General features: G+C 35.2%; 1 protein-coding gene across 1 annotated transcript in view; it reads left to right on the top strand.

The window, feature by feature from the left end:
* Positions 1–751: 751 nt before the first annotated feature.
* The window catches only part of LOC138692279 (armadillo repeat-containing protein 2), a 56,477-nt gene continuing 38,366 nt past the window's right edge, over positions 752–18,862 (top strand). The window contains exons 1-3 of the mRNA XM_069815452.1: positions 752–1,023; positions 1,133–1,310; positions 16,720–17,044. Coding sequence (XP_069671553.1) covers positions 16,764–17,044 — 281 coding nt within the window. The 5' untranslated portion in view covers positions 752–1,023; positions 1,133–1,310; positions 16,720–16,763. The remainder of the gene's footprint in view (positions 1,024–1,132; positions 1,311–16,719; positions 17,045–18,862) is intronic.

Below are 18,862 nucleotides of genomic sequence, written 5' to 3'. Positions count from 1 at the left end.
TCGAACTTGACTTCATAAAATAATGGGCTTGTGTTCTTACACTGAACCACTGGAATAAATTATTGTACAAGTTTGGAATCAGAACTAATTCAGAAGGAACCAAGTAGTGATGATGATGATGATGATGATGATGATGATGATGATGACGACGACACAAAAATTGTTTGTATGCAAAAACTACCTTTTTTTGCGACGAAGTTGTCAGTATTATAGACAAAAGAAAATTAATTAGAATGTTTGTGCGTAAGAGAGAATTAATGTACACTTATATTCACACTTTAGTAGCCTTTGTGATGTAATAGAATATGTAAATTGTGTATTTAACTTAATTCACGTGACACAAAATATTATTACAGTTGCTCTTTGTGTATACCTTTTGTCGACATTATCAAATTCCGTGCTGAATTTTGTTATATACTGTGACTTAATATTTTTCTGAAAACTGAATTTCTTAATTAGAGCACAGTAAAATATAAAAAATTAGATTTTTAAATTCTGTTTTGTTAAAACATATATTGATCCGACAATGTACTGCATTAAGATTACTCATAGCTTCTTTCAGCACTTCTTACACCTGAAGGTCAAACCTGATAAAATCAGTGGTCTCTGACCGCAACCTTACTGCTTCCTTTCGTGCAAGTATACCACAATTGATCTTCATCTTTCCTCACGCTGAGTCGTATTTTATCATTTATCATGTACTATGTAACTGCCTAGCTTATTGATTTTCTTGAAGGTTGTGTACCTGTGTGCCAATTGTGTATGTAGAAGTGGTGGTGGTGGTGTGAGGTCAAGAAATCAATATTAGGTAGACAGAAAGAGCTTGCATGCCAAGTGAGAGAAAGGGGCATTTGCTTCACGTTTCTTGCTTCGCATTCTTCTGTGGTAAATGGTTTGAGATAGACGTGTGTTTTACTTATGGTTCAAATGTTGTAGTATTCAACTATAAATAAGGTTTAGCTGACACCCATTCGTACAGAAGAAATGTAGCCTGAAGCAATTATGTTGATTATATTTAAAAAGGTAAGTATATAATATGTAAGCTGTAATTCAGTGTTCATATTTAAGCCACAGTACTCTAAGATAGATATAATAAATATGTTTCTAATACAAATCAACTTGTTTGTGACAGGAATGAGAATTGATGGCAAGGAAACTGGCTTCACTAATATGCACCTTTTAAAAATAGCATAATATTTCAATGGAAATTGCAACCAGTGATTAACTCTAGAAATGGAAGGATAGTGATTTAATTCTTGGTGCAATCCGTATTTAAAACCTGAAGCTGTTCATGTAAAAATTTAAGCAAGGTAAGTTATTTAAATTAATATCTATATTCTAAAGCAGAAAATATTTTTAATAGTAAAAGTAAGTTCTCTCCATCTCATAACGTGAAATTGATAAGATTCAATTTCCATTTAAATGAGTATTTAAGAAGAGCATATACGATATAACATCAGGTGCTGTAAATATGTTGTACTGAAAGTGTTGGTTGCTTGAGTTGTCTCACATATTTGTAGAAACATCAGTTTTTCACAATCTGTTGTCAAATTTCAAGAGATTCTGACTCAATAGATTTGGTTAGACTTTACAGTGGATAGTCATAAATATTTTCATCATTAATACTGAACTTATATTCAGTAATAATAATAATAATAATAATAATAATAATAATAATATTTACGAATGGCTTTTAAGGAACCCAGAGGTTCAATGTTGCCCTCACATAAGCTCGCCATTGGCCCCTATCCAGAGCAAGATTAATCCAGTCCCTACCATATAATAATAATAATAATAATATAAAATTTGAATATTTATCCTTTGAAGAGGTGGAAAAATTCAAATATCTTGGAGCAACAGTAATAAATATAAATGACACTCAGGAGGAAATTAAATGCAGAATAAATATGGGAATTGCCCATTATTATTCGGTTGAGAAGCTTTTGTCATCCAGTCTGCTCTCAAAAAAAGCTAGAATTTATAAAACAATTATATTACCATTTGTTCTATATGGTTGTGAAACTTGGAGTCTCACTTTGAGAGAGGAACAGAGATTAAGGGTGTTTGATAATAAGGTGTTTAGGAAAATATTTGGGGGTAAGAGGAATGAAGTTACAGGAGAATGGAGAAAGTTACACAACACAGAATTGGACGCATTGTATTCTTCACCTGACATAATTAGGAACATTAAATCCAGATGTTTGAGATGACCAGGTCATATAGCATGTATGGGTGAATCCAGAAATGCATATAGAGTGTTATAGGGGTACCACTTTGTAAATGCAGTTGTAATGGCATGCGCTAATCTCCCCTCCTACAGTTCTTGTTCATGGCGAGCGCTGAATTCGTAGGGAGTACAGTTGCGCCAAAGTGAAGTGAAGTGGTAGTATAAAATAAATAAATGAATACTAGTAATAGTGCTGTGTGTTTAAGTTATAACCAGAGTATTGAAATGTCTTTACGTGAGTAATATTGTTTGATCATAAACTCATGTATGAATGTTCCCCAGAAAAATAGACGAAATTATGCGAGCATGTGCGGAAATCAGAGGACAAATATTTTGACCAGAAGTGTACGGTTGAAGCGGAAGTAAAGAACACAATCCAATAAGAGTCTCGATAATAGCGACTTAGCACCGCCAACTTCGGTTAAGACACAGATTCTGATTGGTGATCGACGTCGGGGAATGCACAGAGGGGAACACGCAGCGAGTATGGGAGAAGGAAATGATTTAGGTTTCCGCCATAGCTGCCTTTTCTAAGTGGTCTAGCTATAGTTGGGAGACTGGAGGGAAAAAGACCTTTGGGGAGGCCGAGACGTAGATGGCAGGATAATATTAAAATGGATTTGAGGGAGATGGGATATGATTGAAGAGAATGGATTAATCTTGCTCAGAATAGGGAACGATGGCGGGCTTATGTGAGGACAACGATGAACCTCCGGGTTCCTTAAAAACCATAAGTAATAATCATAATAATAATAATAATAATGTTACCTACCTGCAATTAGAACATTACTTGTATTGTATAACATTTAATTTAAGTTATTACATGTAGTATGACATTAAATTTGTTTTTATTTACATGTACTAAGTAGTCTCATAAATAATGTATTTCTCCATTTTTATAATGTTACCCTTGTTTGTTAAAAAAATATTATGTACCATACTTCAATCATAGTATTTATGTAATTGTTTTGAGCAGTGTAATTAGAAATAGACTTTTGGGTATGTCACGGTATCCTGTAAATTAATATTTCCAATGTAAACTATAAATTGAAATTATGCTGTTAGTAAATGGCTACATATTTTTACAGATGGATCCTTTTTATCAAATCTTGGAAGTAGTGCTACTAATTTTAATATTCATTTCATTTATTCTATTCCAAAGATTTGACAACAGCACTGTGGCTTTGAGATGTGGAACAAGTCAAAATTTACACGAAAATATACAGCAATCCATATAAACCTTTACAATTTTAATGAGTTATAATTTCCCTCTGGAAGCTACTATAAACTTGAAATTGAGTTTAATGATCTCAGTGGCTCTGGGAGAATCTATATTGGTACCCTCACCATCCATTGTTGGCTATTAGTAATTAGTTAGCAGTCTCTAGTTTTTGCAGTCATAACACGAACATGCAGTTCTCAATTCAGCAGCGTAGTTTTTATTGTGAAAACGTATTGGATGACAAATTCCTTAATTCAAACACAACGAGCATTTCGAATAGAATTCGGTGTGCGCAATGTTCCAACCAGACCAACATTGTTATTGATGGCAAGAAAGTTGGATAAAACTGACTCGCTCCTCATCAATGGCATATTGTCATACGTCTAACAATTCCATGAAACTTACAGCCAGCTTATTTGTTGATCAAATCTTAAAAAAAAATCTATGGCCCCCCAGATCACCTGATTTAACCTCTCCAAACTTCTTCTTACAAGCAAAATTAACAGTAATAAGACCAATTGTAACATATGCAAGTGAAACCTGGACTCTAACTGAATTGTCTAAGCAAAAGCTCCTGGTTTTTGAAAGGAAAATATTACGAAGGATATTTGGCCCAATAAAAGATGCAAACGATGAGTGGGGAATTAGAAATAATAAAGAGTTAAATATTTTAATACAAAACCAACACATAGTAAACTATATCAAAGCGCAAAGGACGGCATGATTTGGCCATATCAATCGTATGGACGAAGGAAAAACAGTTAAGAAAATATGTAAATGGAACCCCATCATTAAAAGAGCAAAAGGAAGACCAAAAATTAGATGGAAGGGAAACATAACCAAAGATTTGAAAACAATGAATGTAAAGAATTGACCAAATCTTGTTCATAACAGAAAAGAATGGCGTAAATTAATTGAGAAGGTCAAAACTTCGACGAAGTTGTAGCACCTACTGAAGAAGAAGAAGAAGAAGAAGAAGAAGAAGAAGAAGAAGAAGAAGAAGAAGTTATGAGGCTATGCTAAGTACATAGTACACAAGAATAAACTGTAGTCACTTGCTGAACTTCGTAAGGCCATTAGGAATGAAATCAGCATCATCAATGAGGATACACTTCACAGAACATCATGGAATATGGTTCGACGAGTACAGTTGTGTATGATGCATTTACATTTACATTTTCAACATTTACTCTGTAATTCAGAACAGATTGCACACGTTTGCTATTATTGGTTTAGAAGTTACGAATCATTAAATTGTAAAGGTGTATATGAATCACTCTGTACAATACACAGCAAGCAGATTAATTCATGTTTCAAGCATAAGCAATTCATCAGTTGAGGAGAGGTATAAGTATGCAGAAATTTTGTTAATTCTGTTCTGAGCCTTTTCTCTTTGTCCTTCAAAGCTTGAAGACAATTAGGCATGCATTGAAAACCATAATACATGAATTGTGAACTATTTTTTTTTATAGCAGCTTAAACTAATGGAGGGTAAATGGAGACCTCATTTGTGTCTTATATTAAAATTATGAATGTCTTGATTAGTACTAAATGTATCTTGGTTTTTAATATATAAAATATCACAAGGGAAAGATTAATATTCTGGGCTAACTAACTGAAGCGAAACATTTTTGTTTTACAAAAGATAGCCATAAAGATAATGAGAAAGTGTGCATAAAATGACACGACCTAAAAATATTTTCCAAAGTAGAAATCTTCACAAGTTTTGTAGAACAATTTACCAACAGAATCGTTGCCTGTGGTGTGCCATAGAAGTCTGGTTTACCCTATACCCATAATGATGAAATGAGATGAGATGGGGATTTGTTGGGATGCCACAAGGAAACCAGAATTCTTGGATGAAACCCCTGCGCTACCAGAAATTATTTGTATGAGTAAAATATATTTTCTTTCCGCCGCTATTTTGGATCTTTGTTCAGAAACTAGCCTTGTTGAGAGAGATAATGCATTAAAGAAATAATACTTAAGTTTTTATAGCTATTGACTGTTTAGTAAGTAAAAGATTTGGAACTCCTATGTTTCTTGTTTCATAATTGTGTGTATCCGACCTAAGATTATAGTTATTAAGATGTTCTTCTACGAACATAAAATTGGAATGTGCATGCAAACTTGGCATAATTTTTAATCTCGTAAAAACAAGTTGATAGGATAATTCGAAATTTTCTCGGGCTTCCAGCCAGATCATAAGTTGGTGATCCACCGACGTTTCGAGGATGTTCATCTTCCTCATCTTCAGGGTTAAATGATATCTGAGGGTACCCAGCTCCTTAATTTATAGTGCCAGAGGGAGTCAGCCAAGGAGCTGTGCGCCGATTGGCTGTTATTAGTGCAGACCGCGGCGAGAACACGGCCGACGTGTCGTCTTGCTTTGTGCTTTCCGGCTGAATGACCTTGGGTCTCATGGTGGGCTCAGCGGACGAGTTCTCATGTGTCCTCCGCTGATGACGGCCCGTCGTCCGGGTGGTGAGAAATTTAATAGCTGGTGCCCATGCCGCGCTTAGTTGGAGACCCGAGTCCCAGTTCAGGTTACCGCATTCCGCCGCTATGGCCAGGGTTTCTTTTACTCTTCTGTCCCAATAGCCCGCACACTTTACCAGGACCTCGGTGTTATTGAAATTAGCCCTATGGCTTTTTTCAATGCAATGTTCAGCCAATTCGGATTTTTCGGGCTGCATTAATCTGATGCTTCTTTGATGTTCCGAAAGACGCATCGCTATTGTGCTTCCAGTCTGTCCAATGTAAGCCGCATCACATTCACATGGGATGCGGTAGATGCCTGGTACTCTGAGGCCTAGATCGTCTTTTACTGATCTGATCTTTTACTGATCAGGAACAAGGTCAGATCAGTAAAAGATGATCTAGGCCTCAGGGTACCAGGCTTCTACCGCATCCCATGTGAATGTGATGCGGCTTACATTGGACAGACTGGACGCACAGTAGCGACGCGTCTTTCGGAACATCAAAGAAGCATCAGATTAATGCAGCCCGAAAAATCCGGATTGGCTGAACATTGCATTGAAAAAAGCCATAGGGCTAATTTCAATAACACCGAGGTCCTGGTAAAGTGTGCGGGCTATTGGGACAGAAGAGTAAAAGAAACCCTGGCCATAGCGGCGGAACGTGGTAACCTGAACCGGGACTTGGGTCTCCAACTAAGCGCGGCATGGGCACCGGCTATTAAACTTCTCACCGCCCGGATGACGGGCCGTCATCAGCGGAGGACACATGAGAACTCGTCTGCCGAGCCCACCGTGAGACCCAAGGTCATTCAGCCGGAAAGCACAAAGCAAGACGACACGTCGGCCGCGTTCTCGCCGCGGTCCGCACTAATAACAGCCAATCGGCGCACAGCTCCTCGGCTGACTCCCTCTGGCACTATAAATTAAGGAGCTGGGTACCCTCAGATATCATTTAACCCTGAAGATGAGGAAGATGAACATCCTCGAAACGTCGGTGGATCACCAACTTATGACCTGGCTGGAAGCCCGAGAAAATTTCGAATTATCACGTCGCCAGGAAAGCTTCAGTAGTTATTTCAAGTTGATAGGATTGTTTATTAGCCATCCCATCGTAATTCTTATTTCCCCCCCCTTTTTTTTTCTTTTTTTGGCATATGAAAACCTGGTTTTGGAAACAGCTATTCCTGGTATCCTCTAAAAATAATTCATATTGCAAATGAGCTGAAAGAAAGCGTAGTATGCTATGATAATTTTGTCAACATTTACACAAAATTTCAGTTTCCATAAAAGATTAGTAATTCTTGACAATTTCATGCATACATTACATTATTAATGTAAACTTCTAAGTTAGTGTTTTATCGAGATGAATTCCTAATAACTTGACTGTTTTATGTATACCATCATTGCTGCCGGTACCTAATTTGGTACATAATTTCAGTCTTTTCTCTGTTTATTTTTAGTTTATTAACCTTAAACCAAAATTCAGCATTCTTCAACATAATATTTTGTTCTGGTCTTAACTCTTCCAGGTTAAATAAAACTATTGTTGTTATTACCATCATTCTTAGCTACAGTGAGAAAGTTAATGTCTTGGCATACAATATGTAACAATGTCAGCAAACAAATCGTTTATCAAATGCTTTGCTTAAATCTACAAGAATAGCTCCTACAGTATGCTTGTCTTCAAATCCCTCTAGTTGTAGGTTCCTTTCCAATTTTGAGATTTTCTCGGAGATGTACTGTACGTTTTCAGCATTGCTTGTCTAGAAAAGAAAAATGTGGATTTTCCTTACTCCAAAAAGTTAGATTTTGGCATGTCATTTCTATGTGTACAAGAATTTGAGCGAAACTATTCAACAGAATTTATTCTGAAAAAAGTAATATTTCATATAATATAATAAATATATTATACAAAACGTCAGTTTTCACGAAAATTAGCAATAAATTTTGTTTCAGAAGTTTATTTCTTACATGAATTGGTGTATCATCGTATATTACGAAATTATTATTTATACAGGGTGGAAGTGAAATAATCCTACAGATTGAAAGATACGATAGTGTACGATTAAAGGAATAGAAAACCTAATTATGTTTCCTGATTAAATGCACGGTTGATTATAAAATTTAGTTTGAAGTTTCAGCAGCCTGGCAACACAGTCTTCTTTCTTCTCGCAATGCAGATGTAAGAGTTCAACGAACTCAGGTCTGTCTCTGTATGCGAGCCTTCATCTTTCACTACGATGTTGCAATTGGCTCGCATTGTTCAGTGGCTTGAAATTAGTGGTTTTTAAATTAAATTTACTCAAAAATTGCCCACGTTATTGAAATACGTCTGAGGTATAAATGATTAATTAGATTTTCTATCGATATGGGCAAAAATCACGATCCTACTTGCAATATTTACCGAAAAAAGAGTGTGTTAAACATTTGGGGAAAAACTTTTTTTCTGAAAAAATTATGAACTTTACACCATTATGGTACTATACTTTTTTGTTATATATAATATGAGATATTCGCTCTGAAAATCTGCAGGGTTATGTCATTTTCATCTTGTGTAATATTTATGCCTCCAGTCAGAAACGACTCATATTGCAGAAATTTTTAAGGTAGTAAAATTAACTTACCCCTAGCCATTGTGGAAAAATTAAAAAGTACCGATAGTGTGTTTCTAATAAAAATTTTACAATTCTGTACAAGTCGCAAAATGTAGTCAGAATTCCTTCCTCACCATTAATAATTTAAACGTCAGAGAAGACCACATGTCAATTCCCAGTTACGCTTTGTAATAAAAGGATTCCCCCTTTCATAGTTACTTTTAAACACCACTTTTATATTCACATAGGGTTACCATATGTCCATCATAAGAAAAGAGGACACTTCTTACAAAAAAAAAAAAAAAAAAAAAAAAGGATACAGCTTTTCGGCAAAAATACGTTGGTATCACAGTTGTTTAATATTATATTGTCGTTGATTTTATGAAACCTCCAATGTGACAGTACAGGGCATAAGTTTTTAGGAGGAAGAAAAAAATTAATTAAACAATAGGCCTACATGTTCCTCGATGATGTCATCACATTCACCAACATTTTCTACCGAATTATCAAATATTTTTCTGTACGTCTATTGATATTTAATTACTTTTTTCTTCCTCCTGAAAAAAATTTTGCTTTGTACTGTCACATAGGAGGTTTCATAAAATCAACTATAATATATTAAGCACAATATAATGCTACCAAACTTTAGTTATAATAATAATAATAATAATAATAATAATAATAATAATAATCCGTGGCGGTACAGCCCATGAAGGGTCTAGACTGACCAGCCGGCTGCTGGCCTCACGGCCACATGCCGAAGCAGAGGTGGACGATCATCCAACCAGAATGGAGGTATCGTGTGGTTAGCACGATGATCCCCCCAGCCATTATAGCTGGTATTCACAACCGGATTTCGCTACTTCCAAACTTTAGTTAAATTAAAACAACCAAAAAGAAAAAAAAAAAAAAAAAAACGATAATTTACTACATCTTGATAAACTTGTCTTCATTTTGGTATATGAGTGACTGGCATAATATAATAGATCAGTAGTTCTCACTACATGGCCTGCGGGCCGCATGCGGCTTCAAAGACATTTAATGCGGCTCGCACTACTGCTGCTCAAATCCATTTTAATATTATCCTCCCATCTACGTCTCGGTCTCCTCAAAGATCTTTTTCCTTCCAGTCTTTGAACTAACACTATAAGCATTTCTGGGATAATAATAATAATAATAATAATAATAATAATAATAATAGGCCAGATAATTTAATAATTAAAAATTTGCACATTTCGTTCAGCTTCAATACTGTGAAATGCATTGTGGCTCTTGGCAAATTAAAATTTCTCACTTTTGGCTCTCTAATTTTTAGTGAGTATCGCTGTAATAGATAAACATACAAATTTAGTTCTCCGAATTTAAAGTAACTAAATACCGGTACCTAATTTAGTGAAAGTTCCATACTTATTTAGTTTAATATGAAGCTTTTAGTAAATTGCTGAAAATATCTTAATTTTAATCTTTCACCCAACATTTCACTGTTGTCTTATTCACTTAATGAAAATGCGACATTTTCACGAAAAAGAAAAATCCCACGAATCTCTGCTGGTTATATGTCATTTTTTTTTTCAGTTATGATCCGAAATTTTTTGATCTGACAACACTGATAGCATAACAACACTTATTCTACTCTCTCACGGGGAGCCATATGATTTCTCTTCAACCCCTTCTCCGCCGAACATCGCACAGCGTTGATGCTGTGACGGATGAATATTAAGCGTTCCCGTTTAGAGTTTGGATTCGCTTCTGTGCCGAGCCTTGGGTTAATGCATATTTCAACTTTTAGCACCTAAAAACGTATATTTTGTTATTTTCTTTATCTAGTTGGTGTTTAAACTAAGATTAAGAATACGGAAAATCTCAAAAATGGAATACAGAAGAAGCACAGACATTGAAACACATTGCAGTATTTATATTTTATTTATTTCACTCTGAAAACATGAAGACAGTGCATTGTTGCCTACCAATCATTGCGGACAATTTCGCGGCAATCAACAAAGCACTCCATGATGAAGTACATTGCTGACTCTGTGCAAATGTATAGGCCTAATATAGAGACGTTATGATGGATGAAAGTCGAGATTAAAAGAACTGATAATCAAAACAAGAAGCAGCTTTAACATCTACTTCTCACGTGCATAACATTTTGGCAGTTTTCACGAGAACACTGCAAAATGATAGGCGCATAAATTGCGGGAAATGTTGATAGACTTATTTGCACTTGCTAAACTCGAATTTCCCTGCTTGTCAACAATGATATAGACCCGATAATGCAATTTTCAGTCTTCTACTTGCCGACTTGGCAAATCATATTATTTCATTGATTGTGATGAGGAAATTCGATAGTGTGTAAAGCGAATTGTGTTTTAGAACAGCTTAGCCGCAAGAAAAATCAATTTTGAATTAGTTTTATCAATGACGCCAACGAAATAATGTGCGAGACGTGTACTGCTTAAGTAGTGGGTTGAAGGACACGCAACTCTAGCAACTGATGATATCTCAGTAGTCTTACGTATAACCGTGTATATTCGCATCACGTGTATAACAGAAAAACCGTCAATAATAGTAATTTGCGTGAAATAAAATACATATATTTTTATTTTAACAGTGCATATTTTGTTATTTTTAGTGCATATATTCTGGTTTTTAAGTGCATACATGCATGTATATTTTTCGGTTTTTAGTGCTTATAAATCCGCCTCCTAGTGATAATAGACACATACGATACATTTTGAGTGAGTCATAGTGAAAAATTTGTTGCGAGCTGGGTTTAATTTTGGAATGATGCTTCATATGAAGAGAAAATATATTGCATACTCTTCATTGATTATTTCTCTCTTCATTTTTATTGATTTATTTATTTATTTACTTATTTATTTATTCATTTATTTATTTATTTATTTATTTATTTACTCATTCATTCATTTATTGATTGATTGATTCATTCATTCATTTATTGATTGATTCATTCATTATTTATTGATTGATTGATTCATTCATTTATTTAACAGGGCAAAGCCCCAATTACAATAGACAGTAAAGATATTTGTTTGAAGTCCACACCTGTGGAGTAATGGTCAGCGCGTCTGGCCGCGAAACCAGGTGGCCTGGGTTGGAATCCCAGTCGGGGCAAGTTGTCTAGTTGAGGTTTTTTCCGGGGTTTTCCCTCAACCTAATACGAGCAAATGCTGGGTAATTTTTGGTGTTGGACCCCGGACTCATTTCACCGGCATTATCACCTTCATGTCATTCAGACGCTAAATAACCTAGATGTTGATACAGCATCGTAAAATAACCCAATAAAATAAATAAAAAATATTTGTTTAAAACATAGAATTGCAGATAACATGAAAAAAGAGATAAAACAGATACAAATGCAAGATACAAGTGTAAATACAAATTAAAAATTTAAAAAAAATAGACAAATAGATACTACCTAAATAAAAGACACAGGTATAGATATAAATGAAAAGTACAAAATAAAAATAAATTAAAAATAGATAAGTAAACCCATACTCTCCATTTGTAAACCGAAACAAAAACAAAACACTCAAACTAACAAAGTGTAGTGACGTATTCTATGTGTCCATGTATCCCTGATACAGCACAGAACTTTTTTTTTTTTGTGTAGAGACTGCTGCGCCCCATCTCGAATACCACGGCAGCTCGTTACGAAACCCAGCCTTATTACTTCCCAGTATTATTTAATGTAAAAACTTCTAGAAAGAATAACGAAATATGCTCAAAATCGACAGCTGGATTAAAAAAAAAAAAAAAAGATGTAAAAATGGGTTCATATCATTTTCTCTTCATTCACATCAGTTTGAAGCAAGATGGTACCGGTATGTTCCAGTATGCAATACCGCCACTCATTTTTCTTTATGATTAACAGACAAAATTAATGTCAGTAAGGTATAACTAGCTGCTTAGCTTGAGAATAATATAAAATGAAAATGCGAAATTTTAGTACCGGTAAATATGTCACCTTGAGTTGCTCCTCCCACACCAACAGCGTACAAATGCATATCATTAATATATTAGTGTGTTTGTGCATATCCCATCGGGGCCTCCTAACCTGCTACATCCGAAATCAATATCAATCATTACCAATAGGAACGATAAGAAAATTACGTAACTAGAATTATTTGGGACACAAATTACGAGTAATTCAATTTACATAAGACTAAAAATATACCGCTTTTAGGACTGCAGATGTTTTACATTAGGTTTACTGCCTTGTTAACAATGACGTAACAGTGAAAGTAGCTTTGTGGAAGTATTAGAATTTAGATTAAGCCTAGATTGAAAATAATTTTTATATCAATTGTTAATTGGGAAACCTAAATTTTACTTCATTACTTACCGGTATTTATTCATTGCATTTTGTGAATTTATTTGTTTATAAATAATTAAAATAATTCTATTTTCTTTCTTATATTCTGAAATACGTGCCAAAATTTAAAGTCTTACGAAATTAAAAAAAAAAACCCTTACAAAATAAATTTTACATATTGATTAAATGGAATACAGCATTATGACTTTAAAAATTGTTGCATAATAAATTTACGGTACAAAGGTTAAAAATAGCATTTTATATGAGAGTAGTGAAGCAATCCTACAACGAAATAAAATTATTTTTAAGATGTGTATCATACACTATTTGTTAGACATTCATCTGTTCATGCTGACAGAGGCAATTCCCCCTACTTCTCCACTGTTATAATCCATCACATTATAATAGTGAAACTTTATCACGTTATAGCAAACATTGGTAGAAGACTCGACTGTAGATCGAGAGGTTTCTGCTTCGAACCTGGGTGCCCCTTAATTTTTTTAGTACATTTACTTACTATACAGGGCTTTCATTTCAAAACCTCCCAATCTAAATAACAAATTATTTCAATTTAATTCAAATTGAAAAAAAACACGTTAATTTATATATTGAGGGGAAGTCTGGAGATTTTAGATTTCACTCCCCACTCCCCAGCCGCCCCCACTTTGAAATTTCAAATGGCACTCCTATATTTCTATACTTAAGGGAGAGTCGGGTAGTATCGGACATCGGGTAATATCGGACAGTGCGTTTCTTTCATCTACCACCATATGGTAGTACCTGAATGACATGGTTACGTTTCTCTATGCGACATCACAGAAACGTAACCATGTCAATCAGGTACTATCATCGTGTGGTAGATGAAAGAAACTCACTGTCCGATATTACCCGATGTCCGATACTACCAGACTCTCCCCTAAATATGAAAGAGCATTTAATTGTTTATACACCTCATTCATTTGTTTCCGCATCTTTTGTTCCCTATCGTCGCCTGGCAACCTGGATTGTTATTGTTGATTAGAGCTGAAGAGAATAAAGCTACAAAAACTTATTCAGCATTTCATGTAATAGTTGTGTTTGTGTATTAAATTATTTTAAAATGATGTGTACTCTTCAAGAGAGAACAGAAATCATCCTTATTGATTCAATTGAGGAAATTACGCAAAAAGCTGTGTTTTCATCCTTCAGTCAACTGATAATAACAAAAATACAGGTTGCCAAGCGACGATAGAAAACAAAAGATGCGAAAACAAATGAATGAGGTACATAAACAATTGAATGCCCTTTCATATTTAAGTATAAAAATATAGGGATGCCATTTGAAATTTCAAAGTGGAGAGTGAAATCTAAAGTGCAATTAAGCCTGGTTTCAGACTTCCCCCTCAATAACTAAATTGATGGTTTCTTTGTTTAAATTGAATTCAATTTAAATAATTAGTTATTTAGACTAGGAAGTTTTGAAATGAAAGCCCTGTAAATATAATTATCAATAAATAGTTTCTGAAGTAATTTATTTAATTTGTGTACGTCTCTTAATCAGAGACACTCGTTTTTAAAAGTATACCTGCTATTGTTTGAACCACTTTACTGATTCATTGCAATTGTTTCTGTATAACATCTGATGGGAAGCATAAAATAAATCAAACCAGGGTACCTCAATGGTTTGCCTACTATTCCGGGTTCAAAACCCACTTGAGCTTTTGTTTGTTTCTGTCTTTCTTCACATTGATGTGGCTGTCATACCCAACGACGGCTGGGTATGATACTTCAATGGGTATGATAGGTGAGAAGTGAGAGTGAGAGGTTAATTAGGATTAGGGAGGAATCAGGTCATGTGCTTTGAACACGATAGCTGGTTCCTGGGATCGAACTCCAGAACTCCTGAATAGAAGACGGAAAAGATAACTATTACTCCATCATGCTTGGTTCAATACATGATTTATCATTTTTTTAATCTTACGCTTCATCGCTTTTATTTGATATTTTAAATTTTAATATCTAAGCCTCTCCATGACTTAAAGGGAGATTAACTGCCTTGTACCGCCAATGTTTAAATTTCAAATTTAAATTATGTTTTATTTAACGATGCTCGCAGCTGCCGAAGCTATATCGGCATCGCCAGTGTGCCAGAATTTTGTCTCCAGGAGTTATTTTGCATGCCAGTAAATCTACTAAACACATTTAAATGCCATCGACCTGGGCCAAGATCAAACCCACAACCTCGGGCACACAACCATTAACTCAAGAACTACTGAAGATATCGTATTGAAATTTTTACAGGTTAAAGAGACGAGGTTGCTAAACAAACTGGCTCTGATTTATCATGAAATGCAAGTTGTAAAAGAAAGGATTCGATTTTTTAAAAATAATATTGATTTTATTCTGCTGTTTTTATATAAATAGACATAAGTTACATAATTTAATATGAGTCAGATCAATCGTTGCATTGTAGATGTTGAATAGGGTAGGTGATAAAGGGCATCCTTGACGTACTTCTCTCCCTATTTCGCTTCCTTCTGACATTTATTCTCCTGCCCTGACTTTGACTTGTTGTTTCTATAAAGCAGCGTTTCTCAAACTATGGTCCGTGGACCACCTGTGGTCCTCGAGGTCTGCCCTTGTGGTCCTTCAAAAAAGGCAGAAGAAAAAAGTAAAATTCAAACGAATTGCGTATCACTCTATAGCTTAAAATCTCAGAGTTTGGAAATGACACATGGCAATCGCCTTTCATTTTTTCTCTCAGTACTGACATTTTATGAAATTTATTACCCTGACATCAGACATCTGAGCAACGACTAGAACAGCAACATGCAAGCATCATTGTTTGAGGGAAGTTTAATAAGAGAACAGTGAAAAGTGTAGTGTCAAACAACATTATACCTAACGAACAGCATTGAACCTAACGTGGAGTAGCTCGCCAAGTTAGGAAAACTGAGCTAACCCTACCCAAGGGTAGGAGGCCTTTGCCCTTCATGGGACATATTGGGCTATTTCATTCATTCATTCATTCATTCATTCATTCATTCATTCAACCGTCTACTGACTTCCCACTCCACTCTCAACAATAAAAGAGGGATTTAAAGCACTATGAACGTGGTGTTTCTCGCCATCTTTTCCCTGCACATCTGGCGCCGACCCTGTAACCCAGCCAGGGACCACCCAAATTTATAACAGAGGACCAAACCTTTCCATTTATTTATGACTTTCTTAATAGTTTTGCCGACACCCTGTCTACACATTGAAATGGTGACGTTGTACCGTACAGTACACCAGTAATACAACTCTGAGGTCACAATTTTAAACTTATTTTCCGAGTAAATATGACGAATTTTCATAGGTTCATGATCACTTTCATTGCGATATTGAAACTAACAAACTTTCATGGAGTGAAATTAATTAATTATATTTTAAAATATAAGTATATTGATATTAAAATATACTACAAAAATGATAAATTTGCTTTCGAAGAGAACAAGAGTAAGGTGGTCCGCGGAACTGTTCTGACTTAAAAAAGTGGTCCCCGCTTCAAAAAAGTTTGATAAGCGCTGCTATAAAGAATACTGAAGCCTTCTCTCTTTCCAATGCACACAAATTCTCTTTAGGATCCCCATCAGTTTATTCCGATCCACTTTGTCAAACGCCTTTTCTAGGACCACAAATACTATATACACTTCTTTATTCTTCTCTTGATATCTTTCGCGGATTGTTTTGTGAGATAATCGGTCATTAAATAAGCAAATTTAACATTGGGGCATTGGCAGTATAGGGTAGCTAATCTCCCCTGAACTTCATGAACTGACATTGGAAATCTTTGTCATAAATAATGAAAGTGACTTAATTATTTTAGTATTAAATTGCAGCTTCCACGGACTTCTGCTTGCTATGAACACATAGTTGGTTTAACATGGAGACAACGCATCGCACAAACACAGCAGCAGGTACCAACAAGCTTACTGTGCCATTCTACGCTCCACCGCCATATGTGAAGAAAACAAGTGCAGAGATCATCAGTGAAGCAAGAGCATCCATAATACGAGACAACGAAGGAATTAGGATCGAAAGCACAAGAATGGCGGCCTCGATAAGACCTGTGAATACCAAGAGGCCATTCACACCAAGAGAAAGACAGAGGACGCTGTTCGGAACTGCGCGGAAGTCAAGCTGCAGGCCTCCCAGTTCCTTCAGGTTAGTTATGATTACGTGTTCTTGCATTTCCATATCAAATTCTATTAATGGTTTTTGAACGAAAAGCTGTCTCCCTTGAAGGGCTAATATCTGGAAAATGAATACAAGGCTACATTAATAATTATGTAATACCAGTATAGTGAGATTATTCATTAATCAGCTTTCCCCCACTATCTGTTACCAGATGTGAACATGTTACCAGAAAAATATCTGCGATTGTTTAAGAGAAGTAACACAAATTGTTTCCACACGTTTGGAACTTCTAGCTGAATACCTATTTGATATCTTACACATACGCCCAAATTACCGTTCACACCAATTATAAGATTAATAACCAGCTTACAGCCCTATTTGAGTATCCTACAAAGGAATTTCGTTGGTTGTAATATGATTCTGTAATTCTAAATTAAAAAGAAAATACTTTAATTCCAATATATGCATTCAAGTTTCTTTTCTGTTCAGTACTACGAAAATTCCTACCGCTCATATTCTACCGAAACTATCGGACTGTTTTGAGGTCAATCAGTGGCGGCTGGTGAGGCATTCTGGTGGTGCCAAAAAAAAAATTTGCACGCAAATCACCCTAGTGAAATGTGATAATCACAGCTCACGTTTACATTATGTTAAATAAAACACATTAATTAAACTAACTGTTTTACCAGGTGTGCAGTTAATAATGCACCTAGTAACAGTTACAATAACATTTCCGAAACTAATAACGAAATTTACTAATACAGATAATGCAAAACTTTCACAGTATTGTTATGTTAAATACAAACAACTTTTATTACTAGTAAAATTATTGGCAAAAACACACGAGATGAACAATGATATAGATAATAAATGAACACGTTTGCACTTTACTTAAACAGGCTGATGAATCCAGGACAGCAACCTGAATAACACATGTTCATATCCTGCACAGGTCTCGTGTGTCGTTAACAAAGCATCAATACTAGCAACAGTGTAGCAATATTTAGTTGCCGCAAAAAAAAAAAAAAAAAAAAAAAAAACAAATAGTGTTACATAATATGAAAAAATATTTATATTTCTAAAAAGAACCATAACTGACTATCTCTGCATTCAATATAGTTAAATGGATAATAATTTACACATTCCAATCCAAGTTTTGTGCATTAGTTTTGAATTGGTAACATTACATTAAGATTTGATGCGGAACTTTAACTTGTGTGTTCGTGAAAGTCTGCGCATGATGGTTCCCTGCCTAACATCTCCAACAACCCTGCCATCTAGCGAAATTTCTGCATTACTGCGTTCTAGCAGGTGGAATGTTAACTACCGAGTCAAATTGAATTCTGCTCATAGTCTGCCATAAGAAACGCATATAAACTTGAACCAGTAGCCTTTCATACAGTGTTATATGGGCACAGATAGTGCCACACCAAACTGGCTCCAACATTCGGAGAAATGCTGCAAGAGTGCGTCCCGATCTGTGCACACTCTCGTTCAGATGAAATACGATTAAAATGTATAGAAATAAACTATTACAACTGCTTTCTAGGATATTATTTTTTGTTTCTTTCATTGGTGGTGCCATGGCACACTGGCACTGCCTCAAAAGCTGCGGTCAATGTCCTGACTTTGATGTTTTGAGTAGAGGATCTGTTCGAAGGTGTCACGTTTCGCTTTTTATTAAGTAATGTTCACGTGCCTTCATATGTATGTAGTATTTACTGTAGTTTTCAAGTGTGAAGTCAGTAGACTTCTAGCTTCTCAATATTTAACAATATAACATTTTAGAATAGACTTAAATATAGCATTTATATTACAGAGAATGGATTTTGCTTCTGCATTGGA

Source organism: Periplaneta americana, chromosome 16 (genome assembly GCF_040183065.1).
Source record: "Periplaneta americana isolate PAMFEO1 chromosome 16, P.americana_PAMFEO1_priV1, whole genome shotgun sequence".
Taxonomy (NCBI): Eukaryota; Metazoa; Arthropoda; class Insecta; order Blattodea; family Blattidae; genus Periplaneta; species Periplaneta americana.
The sequence above is the reverse complement of the archived record's forward strand: the minus strand, read 5'-3'. Positions and strand labels throughout refer to the sequence as shown.